General features: G+C 38.8%; 2 protein-coding genes across 19 annotated transcripts in view; one reads left to right on the forward strand and one right to left on the reverse strand.

Annotated features, from left to right (window-relative positions):
• Window positions 1-5,667, forward strand: part of NFE2L2 (NFE2 like bZIP transcription factor 2) — a 38,991-nt gene extending 33,324 nt beyond the window's left edge. For all 6 annotated transcript variants that reach the window (XM_004315276.3, XM_019922427.3, XM_019922425.3 and 3 more), the window contains one exon: window positions 199-5,667. In XM_004315276.3, coding sequence (XP_004315324.1) covers window positions 199-1,431 — 1,233 coding nt within the window. In that variant the 3' untranslated portion in view covers window positions 1,432-5,667. The remainder of the gene's footprint in view (window positions 1-198) is intronic.
• HNRNPA3 (heterogeneous nuclear ribonucleoprotein A3) lies at window positions 5,345-16,048 on the reverse strand. Of its 13 annotated transcripts, XR_012333058.1 has the most exons (14): window positions 15,962-16,048; window positions 13,893-14,015; window positions 13,657-13,803; window positions 13,356-13,566; window positions 12,930-13,019; window positions 12,751-12,846; window positions 12,576-12,656; window positions 11,939-12,079; window positions 10,937-11,059; window positions 10,779-10,848; window positions 7,904-7,977; window positions 7,013-7,056; window positions 6,252-6,300; window positions 5,345-5,448 (listed from the first exon to the last, which is right to left on the reverse strand). XR_012333058.1 is itself a non-coding variant. In XM_019922432.2 (11 exons), exons 1-10 carry the CDS (start codon window positions 16,031-16,033, stop codon window positions 10,796-10,798), a joined length of 1,137 nt encoding a protein of 378 aa, XP_019777991.1. In that variant the 5' UTR covers window positions 16,034-16,048; the 3' UTR covers window positions 6,324-7,977; window positions 10,779-10,795. The 13 variants fall into 13 exon arrangements, 5 of the variants coding, with proteins under 5 accessions (XP_019777991.1, XP_033715879.1, XP_019777992.1 ...); XR_002173773.2 differs by lacking the exon at window positions 6,252-6,300; XR_012333057.1 differs by having other exon boundaries at window positions 5,345-6,300.
• Between the last annotated feature and the right edge of the window lie 654 nt (window positions 16,049-16,702).

Raw genomic sequence — 16,702 nt, forward strand, 5'->3', positions numbered from 1 at the left:
TGAAGTCTGATCTGGGAACTCTGAAAATAATACATATGCTTAGGCATAAGTATCTGTTGGAAATGGGAATTACCTCTGAATTCTAGAAGAGCCTGGTGTGAATGGGGGTGGGGAGAGATTACCATCAGATATGGATTATCAGCTATTAAAAATAACTTAACCTTGACTTAACATAGTATAAACTTCTTTTCCATGCAGTGTCTTAATATTCAAAGTGACAAACTGGCTGAGACTAGCATGGTTCCAAGTCCAGAAACCAAACTGGCGGAAATTAACAACAATTATCATTTCTATTCATCAATCCCCTCATTGGAAAAAGAAGTAGGTAACTGCAGTCCACATTTTCTCAGTGCTTTTGAGGATTCCTTCAGCAGCATCCTCTCCACAGAAGAATCCAGCCAGTTGACAGTGAACTCATTAACTTCAAATGCCACAGTAAATACAGATTTTGGTGATGAATTTTATTCCGCTTTCATAGCAGAGCCCAGTACCAGCAACAGCATGCCCTCCTCTGCTACTTTAAGCCAGTCACTCTCTGAACTTCTAAACGGGCCCATTGATATCTCTGATCTATCACTTTGTAAAGCCTTCAACCAAAACCACCCTGAAAGTGCAACAGCAGAATTCAATGATTCTGACTCTGGCATATCACTGAACACAAGTCCCAGCATGGCATCACCTGAACACTCAGTGGAATCTACCATCTGTGGAGACACACTGCTTGGCTTCAGTGATTCTGAAATGGAAGAAATAGATAGTTCTCCTGGAAGTGTCAAACAGAAGGGTCCTAAAACACAGCCAGTAAGGCCTTCTGGGGATACAGTCCAACCCTTGTCATCATCTCGGAGGAACAGTGCTCCAGTGTGTGATGCCCAGTGTGAAAATACACCAAAGAAAGAAGTGCCTGTAAGTCCTGGTCATCGAAAAACCCCATTCACAAAAGACAAACATTCAAGCCGCTTGGAGGCTCATCTCACAAGAGATGAGCTACGGGCAAAAGCTCTCCATATCCCATTCCCTGTAGAAAAAATCATTAACCTCCCAGTTGATGACTTCAATGAAATGATGTCCAAGGAGCAATTCAACGAGGCTCAACTTGCATTAATTAGAGACATACGTAGGAGGGGTAAGAATAAAGTGGCTGCTCAGAACTGCAGAAAAAGAAAACTGGAAAATATAGTGGAACTGGAGCAAGATTTAGATCATTTAAAAGATGAAAAAGAAAAATTGCTCAAAGAAAAAGGAGAAAATGACAAAAGCCTCCATCTACTGAAAAAACAACTCAGCACCTTGTATCTTGAAGTCTTCAGCATGCTACGTGATGAAGATGGAAAGCCGTACTCCCCAAGTGAATACTCCTTGCAGCAAACGAGAGATGGCAATGTATTCCTTGTTCCCAAAAGTAAGAAGCCAGATACTAAGAAAAACTAGATTTGAGCAGATCTGACCTTTTCTGAGCTAGTGGGGTTTTTTTGTTGTTGTACTGTTATACTAAAAGCTCCTACTGTGATGTGAAATGCAGAAATATACTTTATAAGTAATTCTATGCAAAATTATAGTCAAAACTAGTGTAGAAAATATAAAACTTTAAGAAGCATTAAAATAAGTTATCAGTATGCTGAATCAGTAGTTTCACTTTAACTGCAAACTTAATTTCTTAAAACACCATTGGGGCTAGTTTCTATATACATGTAAATACTACAAAAACTCCTTATTTATACTGTTCTTATCTCATTTGTTACTTTCATAGATTTATATGATACATCTGGCTAAAAGCAAATTGTTGCAAAACTAACCACTGTACTTTTTTAAATAAATACTGTATGAACAAAAAAATGGCATTTTTTATATTAAATTGTTTAGCTCTAGCAAAAGACAATTTAGTTGAAAAGCTGGTACTAATAAAGGAATATTATGACCGTTAAATTATTTCTTTGAAGTTCATTCACAATCTTTTATGACAATAATATGGAAAGCACTACACTAAATTGGTACGGGAAATACAGGGAAATGGAATATATCAAAAAGATTTTCTCGGGCTTCCCTGGTGGCGCAGTGGTTGAGAGTCCGCCTAACGATGCAGGGGACACGGGTTCACGCCCTGGGTCTGGGAAGATCCCGCATGCCGCGGAGCGGCTGGGCCCGTGGGCCACGGCCGCTGAGCCTGCGCGTCTGAAGCCTGTTCTCCGCAACGGGAGAAGCCACGACGGTGAGAGGCCCGCGTACCGCAAAAAAAACCACTTTCTCTTCAGCAGCAAGTATATCTCAACTAAAAAAAAATGCTCTATATACTTTGACATGAAAACACCGGTTCTTTTACTCCTATCAAGATATATGCCATACATTTGAAGGTGTGGGAGAACCATCCTACTAACAGAGTATTACAGACACAGGAAGTTGGAAGGCTCTGAGGCCTGTTTGAGAAAATATATGGCTGAACATGGAGGGGGAGAAAAAGGGTGGGTGAGTAGAAAAGCACATGGCACAGATCCTTGTTAAGCCTTCATAACCTTTGCTTTTACCTTGTGGACAACTACTGGCAGTGTTAAGTAGGGGTACATCTGAGTTAAAGGTTTCCTCTGCCTTGTATGTCGGCAGTAGTCTAAAGGGTAAAGGTAGGAGACCAATGGGGAGGCTCTGAAATAGTCACATGGAGTATGGTGTCTTGGTTTAGAGTGATAGCAGTAGTGAGAAGGCACTGGATTCTGCATGTTTCAAAGGAGGAACTAAAAGGATTTTCCAATAGAATGGATGCAGGATGAAGGTAGGCTCAAGGACTTGAACATTGAAAGAACTGAGTTGCCCAGAGATGGTTAAGACTGTGGCTTGAAGATTTAGGTGGGAAAACCAGTTCACTTTGGGACATATCCAGTGATTAAACATGTAAACAGCAGGTACAATAGCAAGGCCCCTCAAAATTTTGAGACTCTGCAGGCTACCCAAGAAACCATTCACAGCATTGATCATTTTCTTCATCTGGTCAGATATTCACGTCTTGCTTGGTTTCATTTTGAAGTGGGTAAATGGAAGTCATCTGAGGGCTCAGCATGTTTAAAATAAGCACTACGTGCAGGTTATTCACCAAAAGTCCTATCAATCCATCAGGCGCAATACAGTGTACAGGTCCACAGGCCCTAGAGCCAGACTGCCTGGGCTGCTACCATTTTCCAAGAATGACCTCCAGTGAGGCAAAGCACCGAGGCTGCTTCATCTGTAAAGCAGGGATAAGTATGCAGCGAATTACTCCACAAGAAGCACTGACCCTAGCTAATAGTAAGCACGCTATAAATGAGACTTTTTTCTTCAGCCTTTTATTAGCATGCCTTTTAGTTGCAAGTGAAAGAAACTAAAGTCAAACCAGCTTAATAAGAATTTGACTCAGCCGGCTGTAAAGTTCAGGGTTGAAAACGACTTCAAGGACTATCTAGGCATTCAAATGTGGAGATTCTGTGGTCTGTCCTCTGTGGTCAAGAATTCCTTCCCATAGTGGTGTTTTAGAGATCCCTGGAAGACACATCACTTTTCCAACCTCAGAAGACAAAAATCTCATTTCTAATAAAGTGCCCTTAAACAAAATTATGGGTGGGAGTGATGGCAATCTGTTAACAGCAGCCCCCATCTGGAGCATGTGGAGTTAACTTGCACCTACTACTATCTACTCCCCCCCACACACAAGGGCGAAGAACACCTAGGCAGACCAGATTTCTACTATCATGAAACCAGATGCCTTCACTCACGCATTCGTTAGTCAAACTTCAGAACTTTGCAAGTTGAAGATAACTGACCACCACCTTTCAGTGCCTAAAAATTACTCTGAAGTACTATACACGCTGCATTACATAGAACTAAAATTTTAAAATCTAACAAATCCTGACCCATGACTAGAAGTAGATTTCACCTCTTGATCATGAAATGTTTATCTGACTCCTCAGATTAAACTTGGCTCTCCAACTGTTAAACCTTACTTGAACAGTTCCTAATTTTAAAATGTGTACCTATGCCTTTTACATTGAGGTACACCCTATTAGAAATCTTAACTGCATGACACTGCATTTGTTATATAAAATTCTTGCCGAGATTTTCTTGAAGTCTGTGGAGTAGCTGCTCAAATGTACCTTATAATACTTCCATACCCATTCTTCTAAGTCTCAGAACATATACAAAATATTCTCATTTTTACTTTAAAGATATTTATCAGGCCAATTCCAGCTTTTTAACACTTTGAGAACTGGAAAAAAATTAAAGACAAGAACTTTAATCCTATGTGGAGGAAAAAACCTCCCATTGGCATTAACTTTGTCACTCTTTAAAATTTAGGCATCGCTTCAGCACATTATTACCAAGAATACTATCTTTAGGGACCATGGACCAAGAGCCAGCTTAAGCTCTTTAAACGCATTATCCCATTTAACAACCTTCACACTTATGAGCAGATAATATCAGGTTACTGTTGCCAAGCATCTCAAAATACCACTTAACCATCACAACTTCTAAGTTAGTAGTCAGACCCACCACTAACCTTACCTGATACTTAAGAGTACATATTACCGAATCAAACCTGATTTTTGGTTAACTACCTTAAAAGTAACATTTAACGCGTATAAAAAAAACATTCTAAGAGGTCTGCTACCATCACCAAACTGCCAAGGGGAGCATGGCATAAAAAAGGAAACCCCAGACAACCTGATCAAGGTCACAAACCACCGTGTTAGTTCTGAACTTAAAATTTTTCCCGATAGGCAAAATCTGGCATCTCAGAATCAAACAAAATCCTGATTGCATTTTTCTGATACCTACTAAATAAGGATATTGAGTAGAAAACTGAGATTAAATCCAAATAACCTATCAGTTCTTTTGATGCAGTTTACTCAACATTTGTTGGTGGAATAGACTAATACAATGTATTTTTAAAAATGAAAATTCCGTGTATTCTGATTTTCAGATATAGTTGATATGTGATACAATTTTTCATCTTTGTGATAAACCCTTATTAATTGTATTGGCTATACACATAGATGTAGTGAAATTTAACCATTTCTCATTAAGCTGTCCACTTCCTTATACATAACACTATCCACATTTATTACCAGTAAATTTCAGAAGTAAAATAGTACATACAGGTAAATCCGTTATTTCCTAGCTTTCAGTACCATGCCCACTTAACTTCTACCAGGTGAATGCAGTTTAATGCACCCTTACCATTACCTGATTGAAAATATATTAAGCAAAAATGGCATATATTACCTATTACCTTACTCTTCCCGGAACCCTTGGTACTTTTAATTCAGTTGCAAGTTTAATTAACCTAGTGTATTTACAGGACCCCGCTTTCGCAAAACACTAATCCTCCAAAAAAATTTTAATTGCAGTTTGTAATGAGTACACGGGAGATTCCAAATTTATCTTGTTGCCTGAACATTTTGCAGTTTCATTTAATGTATTTTCACTCTGAGAAAATAAAGATAAACATTTTACAACTCAAGCATTAAACTGGAATTATAAGGCACTTACAGCTACACAGAATACAAGCAAAATGTATACAAGCAAAATCCTAAAATCCTCACATGGCTTCAATTCACAAAGCATTTCACATGTTAACAGCTATCAATGCTATGAACCCAAATAAGTATGGTATGAAAATTAAAAAAAAAAAAAATCACATCAAAACCGTACCTCACAAATTTGTCATATTTTTTGGGGGTGTGCTGCCCAAAATATCTTAGTTCCCCAACTAGGGATTGAACTGGGGCTCCCTGAAGTGGAAGCATAGAATCCTAACCACTGGACTGCCAGGGAATTCCCGCAATTTGTCAAACTGACACATTATCACTTGGGTTAAACTGCATAACGATAGTTTACTACTACTTAATTTTATTAAAGTTTTCCCCGACCCACCTTCACACCACAAAATGCTCAATTGCCCTTCTCAAGATTAAGAAACCAAGTACCTCCAAAAACAAAAAACACACAGTACCTTCCAACATTTTGAACCCTCATTTCACCATTCTCCCAAATTACCGTTCACATAATTGTCCTTACCCACAATTTTTCTCCAAAGAAAGTTCACTGACTCACCAATCACCCAAGTATCTCATGTATTCTGTCCTTTAAGAATTAAATCCTTACATGGCAATAAGCTTTTTCCCCACACCTACTTCTCATGTGATCTGTTTTCCACTGAATAAAATCTACATCCTTTAAATCAACTGATAATGTGAAGGCTCATGCCAAGTTTCCTGTTTTTTACTTACTGGTAAAGTATGCAATGTCCACCTATACAGCATTTAAGTCACATGAACACTGTGAAGTGACAAAACAACACACACATTTCTAAAAATATTTTAATGAAAAAGTTCTTTCTGTAAACATTTCATTATACTACAAATGAAACATTTGAATCCATTACAGACCACCTCTTAAGTCTTATAAATCAGAGTAAAACATTGAGATTTAAAAGTAATCTTGGATATTTATATAGGCTAACAATCCTTACATTACCCCTGCACATTAGCATGCTTACTCACTACTTTGTGACATCAATTACTGGAATTCCAAGAGATACTGGCATTTAATTAGAAATGTTTCAAATGGTGACTTACATATTAGAACTCTTAAAACCAAGTGTATTTCAACTGTTCAGTTCCTTAACAAATGGTCTTTGTTACCAGATAGTTTTTGTTCTTTAGGACATGAGTGTAAAATGAGCTTTTTCAGAAGAAATGTAGTGTGGGAAGCTGTAACCTATGAGTTGCTTTGACAAAATGAGTTAAGGTTTGCCTTGACCATTTTTCCCTTGTATAACTTCCTTCGTTTACTGGTGTTATGACTTAAGAGCATCGTATTTTTCAGAAATGACAGTGGAACTACATTTAAGTAAAATCACTTTATTTCATAAAGGAGATGGACTGCAAAAGAACAATGCCTTTAAAAAAGAAAATATTTCCTATCTTAGGAAGTTTGCTTCATTAAAAACCATGTTGTAAAGAAAAATTATCATTAAAAGGCTATTTACCTTATTCAACACTTCATTCTATGGTGGTGTGTAGAAATTCAGTCCTGATTTAGATAGATACAGAAAGAGACCCAACCAGTTATTTTCTGAAAATAAAATCTGTGGCAACCTAACTGCTCCTGTATATAAATAACTTGACTTACTATAATTTAGAAACTAGTTTTATTTTAACCATCTGTCCCCCCCAAAGTGTTATTTTTTAAAAAGTGAATTAACATCAAACCTCAAATTTTAACAAGCCCTTTTGGGGCAGCAATAATAGCCCTTATGAACAACCAGCATCTGATTTGTGTAGTAATTGGGTAATATTTTAACTATTCTTTGGGAAAGGTTGTCTTAAAAAGGAGCTTTAGTGGAATTAGGCCCCCACTGCCTCTGATTAACAGATTAAACACAAAGAAACCTAAAAAAGAACCAAAAGTTTATCCTATTAGTCCAAATAATTCCCTGAAGTCGTATGTGAGAGAACTTATTTATGTATGAGGCCACTTGAACGAAGACCATTTTTATATCTGTATGATCTGACAGTTTTGAAATTTCATTCCAAGATTTTCTTTTCTCTAGAATGAGTAATGAAGCGTAATGCTTGTTACATGTCATGCTTATTACAAAAATTCTTTAAAAAAAACCTGGTCACTCTTTCTCTTGTCAAAAATTGACTTTATCCTAAAGACACCAACAATGAATTGTATATATCTGACTCAAGATGAACACTCACGGTTACTGCAGGGAAAATTTTAAAACTGTTTAAAATGTGTTCAATGTGGTTCCAAGATAAACTTTTCAGCTGAACAATTTTGCCAATGTATCTAATAGTTTTAAAATATGTAATATAAATTTATAGGGAAACAAATGGTGTCATCAGGCTTTAGTGTAAGCTACAAACCTTACCCAGCCAGAAACCTTCGTATTTAAGATGGTAGGAAAGACATTCCTCATTTAGGCAAGTAGGGTTCTCATTCAACCTGCAAATCAAAAAAATTACTCTTACCTTGCTTTACAAAAAATTACTCTTTAATTAGTGAAAAAATTCAAATTCAAGCCTTACCTAATGCTTATTGCCCTTCCTTGCAGGTCTAAATGCTAGACCTAGTGACTGTGGCCAACTATCTCTCATTGGTGTTCCAAAAGGCGAAGAGCTCCTTCCTGCTAGACTTTCTTCGATATTTCAGTTGTAATAAGCAGATTTAACTAGCTTTTGGAAAGTTGCTCACTATCACCATAGTATCTTATGCCTTCACTTCTCTGTAGTTGAAGCTCTTGCTGCTGCCTTGTCATTCTTTATTTATGCTGACTTGTCCATACTCAAAAGGCTGCTGAAGTCCTGTCTTAGTGAGTCTCCTTTGATCCACACTGTGCTTAAAAAGCACATCTTAGGTCCTTTAAAGCTGGTTAAATCGCTCTCCTCATGGCTTAACTTTTCCACACTGTTCACAAGAACTAAGCTAATACAACTTATAAACAGGTCACATACACAGATTTCACCTGCTTATAGGTTGCAAACATCAACTTACTGACAATATTTTCACTATTAAACTAGTTCCAGAACACAGAAAGTTTGTTAACAGTACAAATTAACCTCATATGCCATTAAAGGATACTGTCAAGGTTGTGTCAAACAATTTCACAAACATAGAAACAGGAAATGTTAATCTCCCCCATTCCTTCAACCTTTATTATATGAATAAAAGAACTTGAGACAATTTAGCTTAATTTTAATAAAATGTTTCCCAAGCATTATTTTGACCAGGTACCCAGGTTTAAGTTATGAACATTGACAGTGTCCATTTATATAACCAACACTTGAAGTTGTTAAAGACTTAACCATTTTCTAATAATTAGCCTATTTTCTACACTGCTTATTCACATATGTCCATTAACAAATGGAATGTTGTCTGTTACATTTATTGGTTTGTGAGTGTTTTCTGGAAAACTGCAGTGTCTGTGAAGACCGATTTCCATGCTGGCATTGCATGCATCCAAATATTAATGCACAGAGGCACAGAATTAGAGCAACGAGAGCATATTCAAACACTAGCACGCCCCATCCCCCCTTTTATTGCTTGTTTTGCTTAGTACTTCTTAAAACAAAAATAAGAATCTCAAATTTAACGTTCAACTACCGAAGAAATAATAACAGCAGGGCACATACTTAGGGCTCGAATGAAATTTTAAGCACTAGCTGGCGCAAAACAGTAGACATTGGTTTATATATATATATATATATATATGACCTTGTTATCGAAGACTCTTCTCAACCAGGGTCTTCCAAACAAACTGTAAACTCATACCAACATGACTTAGGTTCAAGCATACACATGGAAATAACAGTGTGTTCTTTGGGATTTTTAGTGAGTACAAACTCTGACTATCCAAATTTGAATTCAGGTCTTGAGGAAGTGAAAAGCTTGTTTGTACTAAGCAACTGTGCTACACTTCTACTGCAGTAATCACTTGGGATGATTATATCTAGACTATCCTTGGTTTCATCCAGTATAATGCAGAGGGTACAAACAGGAAAGCATGCCAGCCAGTTAAGGGTTCAACAATGCATGATTTTTATTCTCTCGCTCTGAGAGCTTGTATCAAAAAAATATATATTAAACCGAGGAAAATAACTGAAGATTTATGGGCCTCTTGTGCTTTAAAAAGGAAAAAAAAAGGTAGCCACTAATTCGCTCAGATAGAGTATGCTTAGTGGTCCTGTATTTTGAAGATTTTAAGAATGTTTCTTAAGGTAGGAGGAAACGGAAAACATTCACTATCCCTTTCCAGAATTTAAACAGAGGGCAGGAGACATTCTTTACACCCAAATAAAACTATGGCAGCAGTTCACATGTGACCAAGGTGAATGTAGAATGGAGATGTTCTAAACACAGCTAGGACTCTCAGCAAAGCTAATACACTAAAATCATATGATTACATTTTGAAAGAAAATGCACAAAAACCAAATAGGAATTTTGAGATTTTTCATTTGAAGTAAATCTTAATGCTATTAAATTCACAAATATGCTAATTTAAATACCCAATTCTATTATCTAAAACACACATTGCAAACATACAAATATCTATTCTCTCCACATGTCAGAGCCCATTCATTTCATGGTTTGGAAATGGGGAGAATAGATCCCCTTAAACTGCAAGTCAGCAGGTGTTTCTTTACAGTTAACTTTAGCAAAATTCATACAAAATAGTAATTAACAATGATCTTCTTTACTTGTTAACTCACAAGGAAACACCTTCAAAACTGCATTTTGTTAAAGTTTCTGTACTAAAATGTAGAAAAACTGAACTACACAAATATTGAAAAGTTAAAAATTCCTTAATTTTTTATTCCTGGTACCACTACCACAATTTACAGGGCAATATACCTGATGTAATGAAAAGAAAAAGAAAAAGACAAAGCTACAACAGATAAAAGACCTCAGGAATGTACATCTAATTGACACTACATTGCATTAATCAATAGCTGCACTTTTTGCAAACTGTGGCTATGACAGTCCTGAACAAGAAGGGTTTCCTGTTTAAGCTGCAGTAACTTTTCTGACTATGGATCATCGTTCCTTCTGTGGCAGATTTTTACAGTTCCTCTAATGCATTTGGGACGACTGTCTCAAAGTAACCTGCAGCTTTCCTGACAACTCCTCGCTCTCTCTCCTGCTAAGAACTGTAGCCTGTTGAATAATACAGGATAAAAAAATTATTACACTCAGTGAACAGTTCCACATATTCTTTATCATCATGATAAAAATTTAAAGATACCTACCCTTTTCTTCTGAGTTTTTAGAACCTTCTGCTACCATATCCACCACTTCCACCACCAGATCCATAACCACCTGGAAACATACAAAGATTTTAAAGAATCACATGAGTTTTTAATTTAAAAGGCTATGAAAAATTTTGATAGAAAAAAAAATTATTTACCACCATAGGGACTTCCCGAGCTTCTTCCACCAAAACTGCCCCCTTTCATGGGTCCATAATTTGATTGCTGTTGTCCACTGTAATTTCCAAAATCATTATAACTCCCACCACCACCATAGTTACCTGAAATTACAAAGGTTTTATTTGTGGCTGACCTACACAATTATTTTCCTTTTTTAATACATGTACTCGTCATCTTTTGACAATCGTGGCAGCATGTGCTCTGACACTTACACACAATGCTTTGAAAAGAGATTTTACAGAGCTACCAAACTCTTTTCACTACAGAGGCCCACTAGCAGGCCTCAAACATAGGCAGGAGAGGAAAAACAAAGAGTGAAAGCTGGCTCAAAACACTATGTATTTAGACAGCTACCGTATTTTGTTTGTATTAGATGTTACACGCTAACACATTCTCTCCTTCATACCACTAAATACCATCAAAATTGTGTTTGATTCACCGTAATTCTGATACCGTTTAACTTTTAAATCAATGACAAAAAAGCATTTCAAGTTGACTGTTAAGAAAAACCTGTTGTTGATACATCAATACAGTTCAACAAAACTCAGTGCATTCATAACGAAGTTCTTTATAGCATCGTGGAATGATGCAGAGCTGCTTAAGAGTCTGCAACACACCTGACATATTAAGACTCAAAGTATTTTTGTCACCTAGACTCCAGATGACACCCAATTCAACATGTCTGCACATTCAATTTACAGTTCCCATCTGTCCAGCTTAAAAGTACCTAGAGTTAACTAAAATTCAGGCAACGAACATTACCGATAAATGTCCATTTCAATACAAAAATAAGAGTTGAATACACTTTGCCAATTTACTAAATTGCCAGCAAAATAAGAACAGTTTAATTTCTCACCATTTGAGTATTTTCTATTATAAAACATCAAATTTGACCAAATGCTGTTTTAACATGTTTTTAAACACCTGTAAGAAACTATAAATAAACTATTGAATATTCAAAACAAGTGAAAGTCTACCACCTCCAAAATTTCCTCCTTCATTGTAACCATCATATCCTCCACCACCGCCACCATATCCACCACCTTGGTTTCCATATCCTGGTCCACCACCACCATAGCCTCCTCTACTACTGTAACCAGGACCACCGCCATAGTTACCACCTAGAACAACAAATTGGGTTGTCAGACAAAAATATAAATGTACAGAGGGTCAAGTTATTGAATGCTAGTTTACCATACTTTTAAGCCCCCAGAAAACAGGTCAATAAATTGATTTAACACTCTAAAGCCTGGTAATACCTGGCTAATAGAACAGCAAGAATCTGGGCTAGGAACAATTAAGATGAATGCTTAAATCTTTTGATATTAAAAAATTGCCTCAATTTTAAAAAATCTCCCTAAGGAAAATAGTGAACAGTCTCCTCTGAGACCTATAATTCCACCTCAACTGCTAGTACAATAAATCTTATCAGCCAAAAAGAACTAGGTAATGTTTAATCTTTAGGGCTTTAAGGTCTACTTTTCCATGATATTAGTTTAAAAGCATACTTTAATGGTCAAGCCACACAAGTTTTAAATTAGGAAAATGTAAACAAACACTTTCATTCTTAATAAAGTATAGAAACAAAATAAAAATATCAAACATTAAAGAACGTACCGTCGCCTCCAAATCCATTATATCCACCATCACCTCCTCCATAACTACCTCTGCTGCCACCACCTCCACCACCATACCCTCCTGAAAAAAAGCAAAGTGTGAATTAAATGAATATATTCAACTTACCAATAACACTTAGGTAGACATGTTCTTAGAAATAAGGTAACTGTCCTACCTCTTCCACCAAAGTTTCCACCACGGCCAAAGTTACCTCCACCACCTCCAAAGTTTCCTCCACGACCCATAAAGTTGCCAGATCCACCTCCACGACCTTCAACACAGGCAGGAAAGTTCTTTAAGAACCTTACAAACATTACTCATCTCTATTTTGTATGTATATATGGTACTACTCACCTCTCTGTGATCCAGCAGATTGCATTTCTTGTTTAGAAAGGGCCTTTTTCACTTCACAATTATGACCATTAATAGTGTGGTATTTCTGAACTAAATTTTGTTTAATCAAACAAACAAACAAAAGTTATTTGATGTTTGGAAAAGCACACATAAATGATATCCTTTATCACTATATAACTTATTAAAACATCAAAAAGGTAGTGACTTTGAGTAGTGATAAGGGAGTGTTCTGGGATGTTAGTAACATTTATTTCTTGATCCAGATGCTGGTTACACACGTATAATCACTTCATGAAAACTAAACCATACACTTTATATGCTATTATTGTGCACAATACAAAAGTTATAAGCGATTTAGCAAGTTTAGTAGAGAGCTAAGAAGCCATTTCTGCTTTCCCATTCAAGTTCTGAGAAACTGCTACTTACCAACAATTTTATCAACTGTATCATGATCATCAAAAGTTACAAAAGCAAATCCTCTCTTTTTTCCACTCTGCCTGTCTTCCATAACTTCTATGGTTTCAATCTTGCCATACTTTTCAAAGTAGTCTCTCAAATTATATTCTTCTGTATCTTCTTTAATACCACCAACAAAAATTTTCTTCACTGTTAGATGGGCACCAGGCTTTACAGAATCCTACAAATAAAAAATATGTAAGTTAAAAAAAAACCCTCAAAAATTCTGCAACAATTTCACACGTCACACAACATGGTATTATTAAAATACCTCTCTAGAAACAGCTCTCTTTGGTTCCACTACACGCCCATCAACCTTGTGTGGTCGAGCACACATTGCTGCATCCACCTCTTCAACACAAGAGTAAGTAACAAAACCAAAGCCCCTGGAACGTTTTGTTTGGGGGTCTCTCATCACCTACAAAACAAAAATTTTAAAGCACTGAAACACACCTAAACAGGTCCTCTGCCCTCTTTCAAGAACCTTTTGTTCCCTTAATAACTTACCACACAATCTGTAAGTGTGCCCCATTTCTCAAAATGTTCTCTTAAGCTATCATCTGTAGTTTCAAAGCTCAGACCACCAATAAACAGTTTTCTCAACTGTTCTGGTTCCTTTGGATCATGACCCTGAGGAAACAAACCAATATATTTTAATTATTTCGTTTAGTAGGTAAATGCAAAGATGCACAAACCTTTTAATCTCCTACAAATAAACTTTTAACATCAAATTCCTGTACCATTAACACTTTCTCCAGTTAAAAACTGGAGTAGGATCACACACATCAACTGATTAAAGGGACCAAGAAAACCTATAACCAGACTTTGAAATGCCAACATCACTTAAAAATTAAATTGAAGCCCAAGATAATTCCAGAATCAAAAGTCCCGAAATTCTGAGCTACAACTACAAGTGTCTGGGGACAGATTATTTTAGAAGTGGCTACTGAGAAACCAGTTTCTAAGAAACCAGAAGTGTTGTAAATGCAGTGTTTCATCTATGCCATTTCTTCTCTCGTCTTCCCTCCTGAGTCTACACCCCCAAAAGCATATAATTATAAACCACAAGACTGTGAACTACAACTTAAAAATGGAGAAATTCACCACCTTCAAGCAAATAAAAAGGTGAAAATAAGTGTTTCTCAATGAAAGGCTAAACCAGCATTTCCCCCCAAAAAAACTATGGAAAAAACCAGCCACGCAAAAATTTTCTATTTGCATTTGTACCACGTGCCAAAAATGTTTTCAAAACCAACATTTTACTGGGTCACAAAAAGGGCAGTTTGGACTTATGTTAGGTATACTGTCTGACAAGGAACACAGTAAAAAAGAAATTGAGATTTAAAAAAAATTAAGATATGGCCTGAACTGTTTTACAACTTAACTAGTTCTTTAACAAATCACATAACTACCACTTAATACATATATGCATTAAGACAACTTTCATCCGAAGTCCTTAAATAGAGGCACTCACATTTACATTCTAAGATCTTCCTGTGTCTTCTAAAAGGAGAGACGTTAAGGCATTTAATATGAAGAGACTGTCACATGCCACGAAAAAATGTTAAATGATTAATAGCCTAAAGCGTTTATTCACTTAGTCTCATCTTTTCAAGTCCCGGTTAAATACATCTAATTAACAATACACAAAGTTTAGAGAAAGAAACAATAACCCACATGAAATTATCCCAAACAAATGAAAAATTCGACTCTGGTTGCAGTCCTCTGAAACAAAATTACAAGAAAGTACAACCTGAGCCGACCCATCAGAATAGGAAAAACGAAGGTGAAAAAATTTCAACTTCCTATTTTACATCCACACTATGAGATGGGGCACTTCACCCACATGGAACGAAGCTACGTAAGGACTTTAGCAAAAACGGCAGATCAAGAAGTACTTTAAAACAGCAAAATTTAAAAAAAAATTATTTTCAACCGAGTGCTGCGAGGAACAGAACGGGACGTAAAATTCTCCTTAGCGATCTTTAAGGCCTGGAAACGCGATGGGAGAACATCACTGAAAACACTAGGCCCCAAGCTTCGAGGCCGTTTGCAGCATTCTCTGCTGGGCCGCCTCCTCCCTCTTCCTTCCAATCCCACGCTCTCTCTCCCGGCGGCGGAGCCAGGCGGCGGCCATTGCGTGCCAATGCGCCATTTCGTAACGCGGCAGCGGATCAATGTCAATGTGGCCGCCGCCCGCCTGCTCGCTCGCCCGGATGTGCCTGCTCGTCCCCTCCCCTCCCCCACCGCCTCCTCCCAACTGCTCCCGCCGAGGCCCGCCATGCCGCCCTCGGCCTCGAATGGGAGGCCGCGCGGCCGGCGGGCCAGCTCCCCTCCTGAGGTCTCCCCAGCCACACCGCGCCTCCGAGGAACCACTTGTGCAGCCCAAGGAGACGGCAAGGCTGGCGAGAAGCCCCAAGGAAGCCTCCGAGGCCCGCTCCCCTCCCCCTCCCGCCGCCCGTCTCAACGCAGAGCGCGGGAGGGCCGACCCAGTCCACCCGGCCTCCCCACTCCCACCGAGCCCGGCCCCCCATTGCCGGCCACTACCCAGCAACCCCCCGCTCTCCCCCTAATACCTCCTCCCCCCGGCGGCGACGGCGACGGCCGGAGTCGGGCTGGGGGCGGCCGGGCGGCGGTTTTACCTCCATTTTGAGACCGGACTCGCCTCTTCCAACTCGAGTTCAATATGGGACCGAGAGGAAGAGGCGGGGCTAGCCGTCACGTGACGCGCTTTTCGCGCGCCGCCGGCCTAATGGGGGAGGGGCGAGTTGGGAAGGGGCGTGGCCAGCTGGGCGCGAAGAGGGACTGGACGAGCGGGTTGGTTGGCAGAGGACGGGGGCGTGGCAGGCCCCGGGAGCGCGCGCGCCTCGCTAACTTCCAGTGCGGCACCGCCCTTGCCGCCGTTCGCGCCCGGGCGGCTGCAAGGACGTCAGCTAGGCTTTCGCCAATGGTCGGTGCCCACGTCGGGAGAATGCCTCGTGACCGCGCGTCACCGGAGAAAAAGGCCTGTTTCCCTTTCTTCTCGCGCTTCTTTCCCCTCCCCCACGTGGGCCTTTCCGTCTCCATTATCGAATTCATTTCATTCAGGCGCCTGGATAAAACCACATTTTCCCTTCTTGTACTTTAGGGTTGTAAGAAAGCCCTCTCGGCCCCTCGGCGTCTCCTCGCACGTTTCCAAATGGCAGGGCCTGGTGTCCGTGACTGGGATGCCCACTGTGAGGGCCCGCACTGAAAATCCCTGACACTGACATATGTGAATCATGGGCATCTTGGAAAGGCCTCAAAACGTGGCTGAAACACTGAAATTTCACCCTTAA

This window comes from Tursiops truncatus, chromosome 7, assembly GCF_011762595.2.
Source record: "Tursiops truncatus isolate mTurTru1 chromosome 7, mTurTru1.mat.Y, whole genome shotgun sequence".
NCBI classification, from domain to species: Eukaryota; Metazoa; Chordata; class Mammalia; order Artiodactyla; family Delphinidae; genus Tursiops; species Tursiops truncatus.

Bases quoted from the DNA above. Each gene is read 5' to 3' on its own strand.
- HNRNPA3 (XM_019922432.2), bottom strand. From the start codon at position 16,033: ATGGAGGTAAAACCGCCGCCCGGCCGCCCCCAGCCCGACTCCGGCCGT. The intron at 13,804-13,892 runs GTAAGTTATTAA...TTTGTTTTGTAG, and splicing joins GCACACTTACAGATTGTGTG to GTGATGAGAGACCCCCAAAC. The intron at 12,080-12,575 runs GTACGTTCTTTA...TTGTTGTTCTAG, and splicing joins TAATGGATTTGGAGGCGACG to GTGGTAACTATGGCGGTGGT.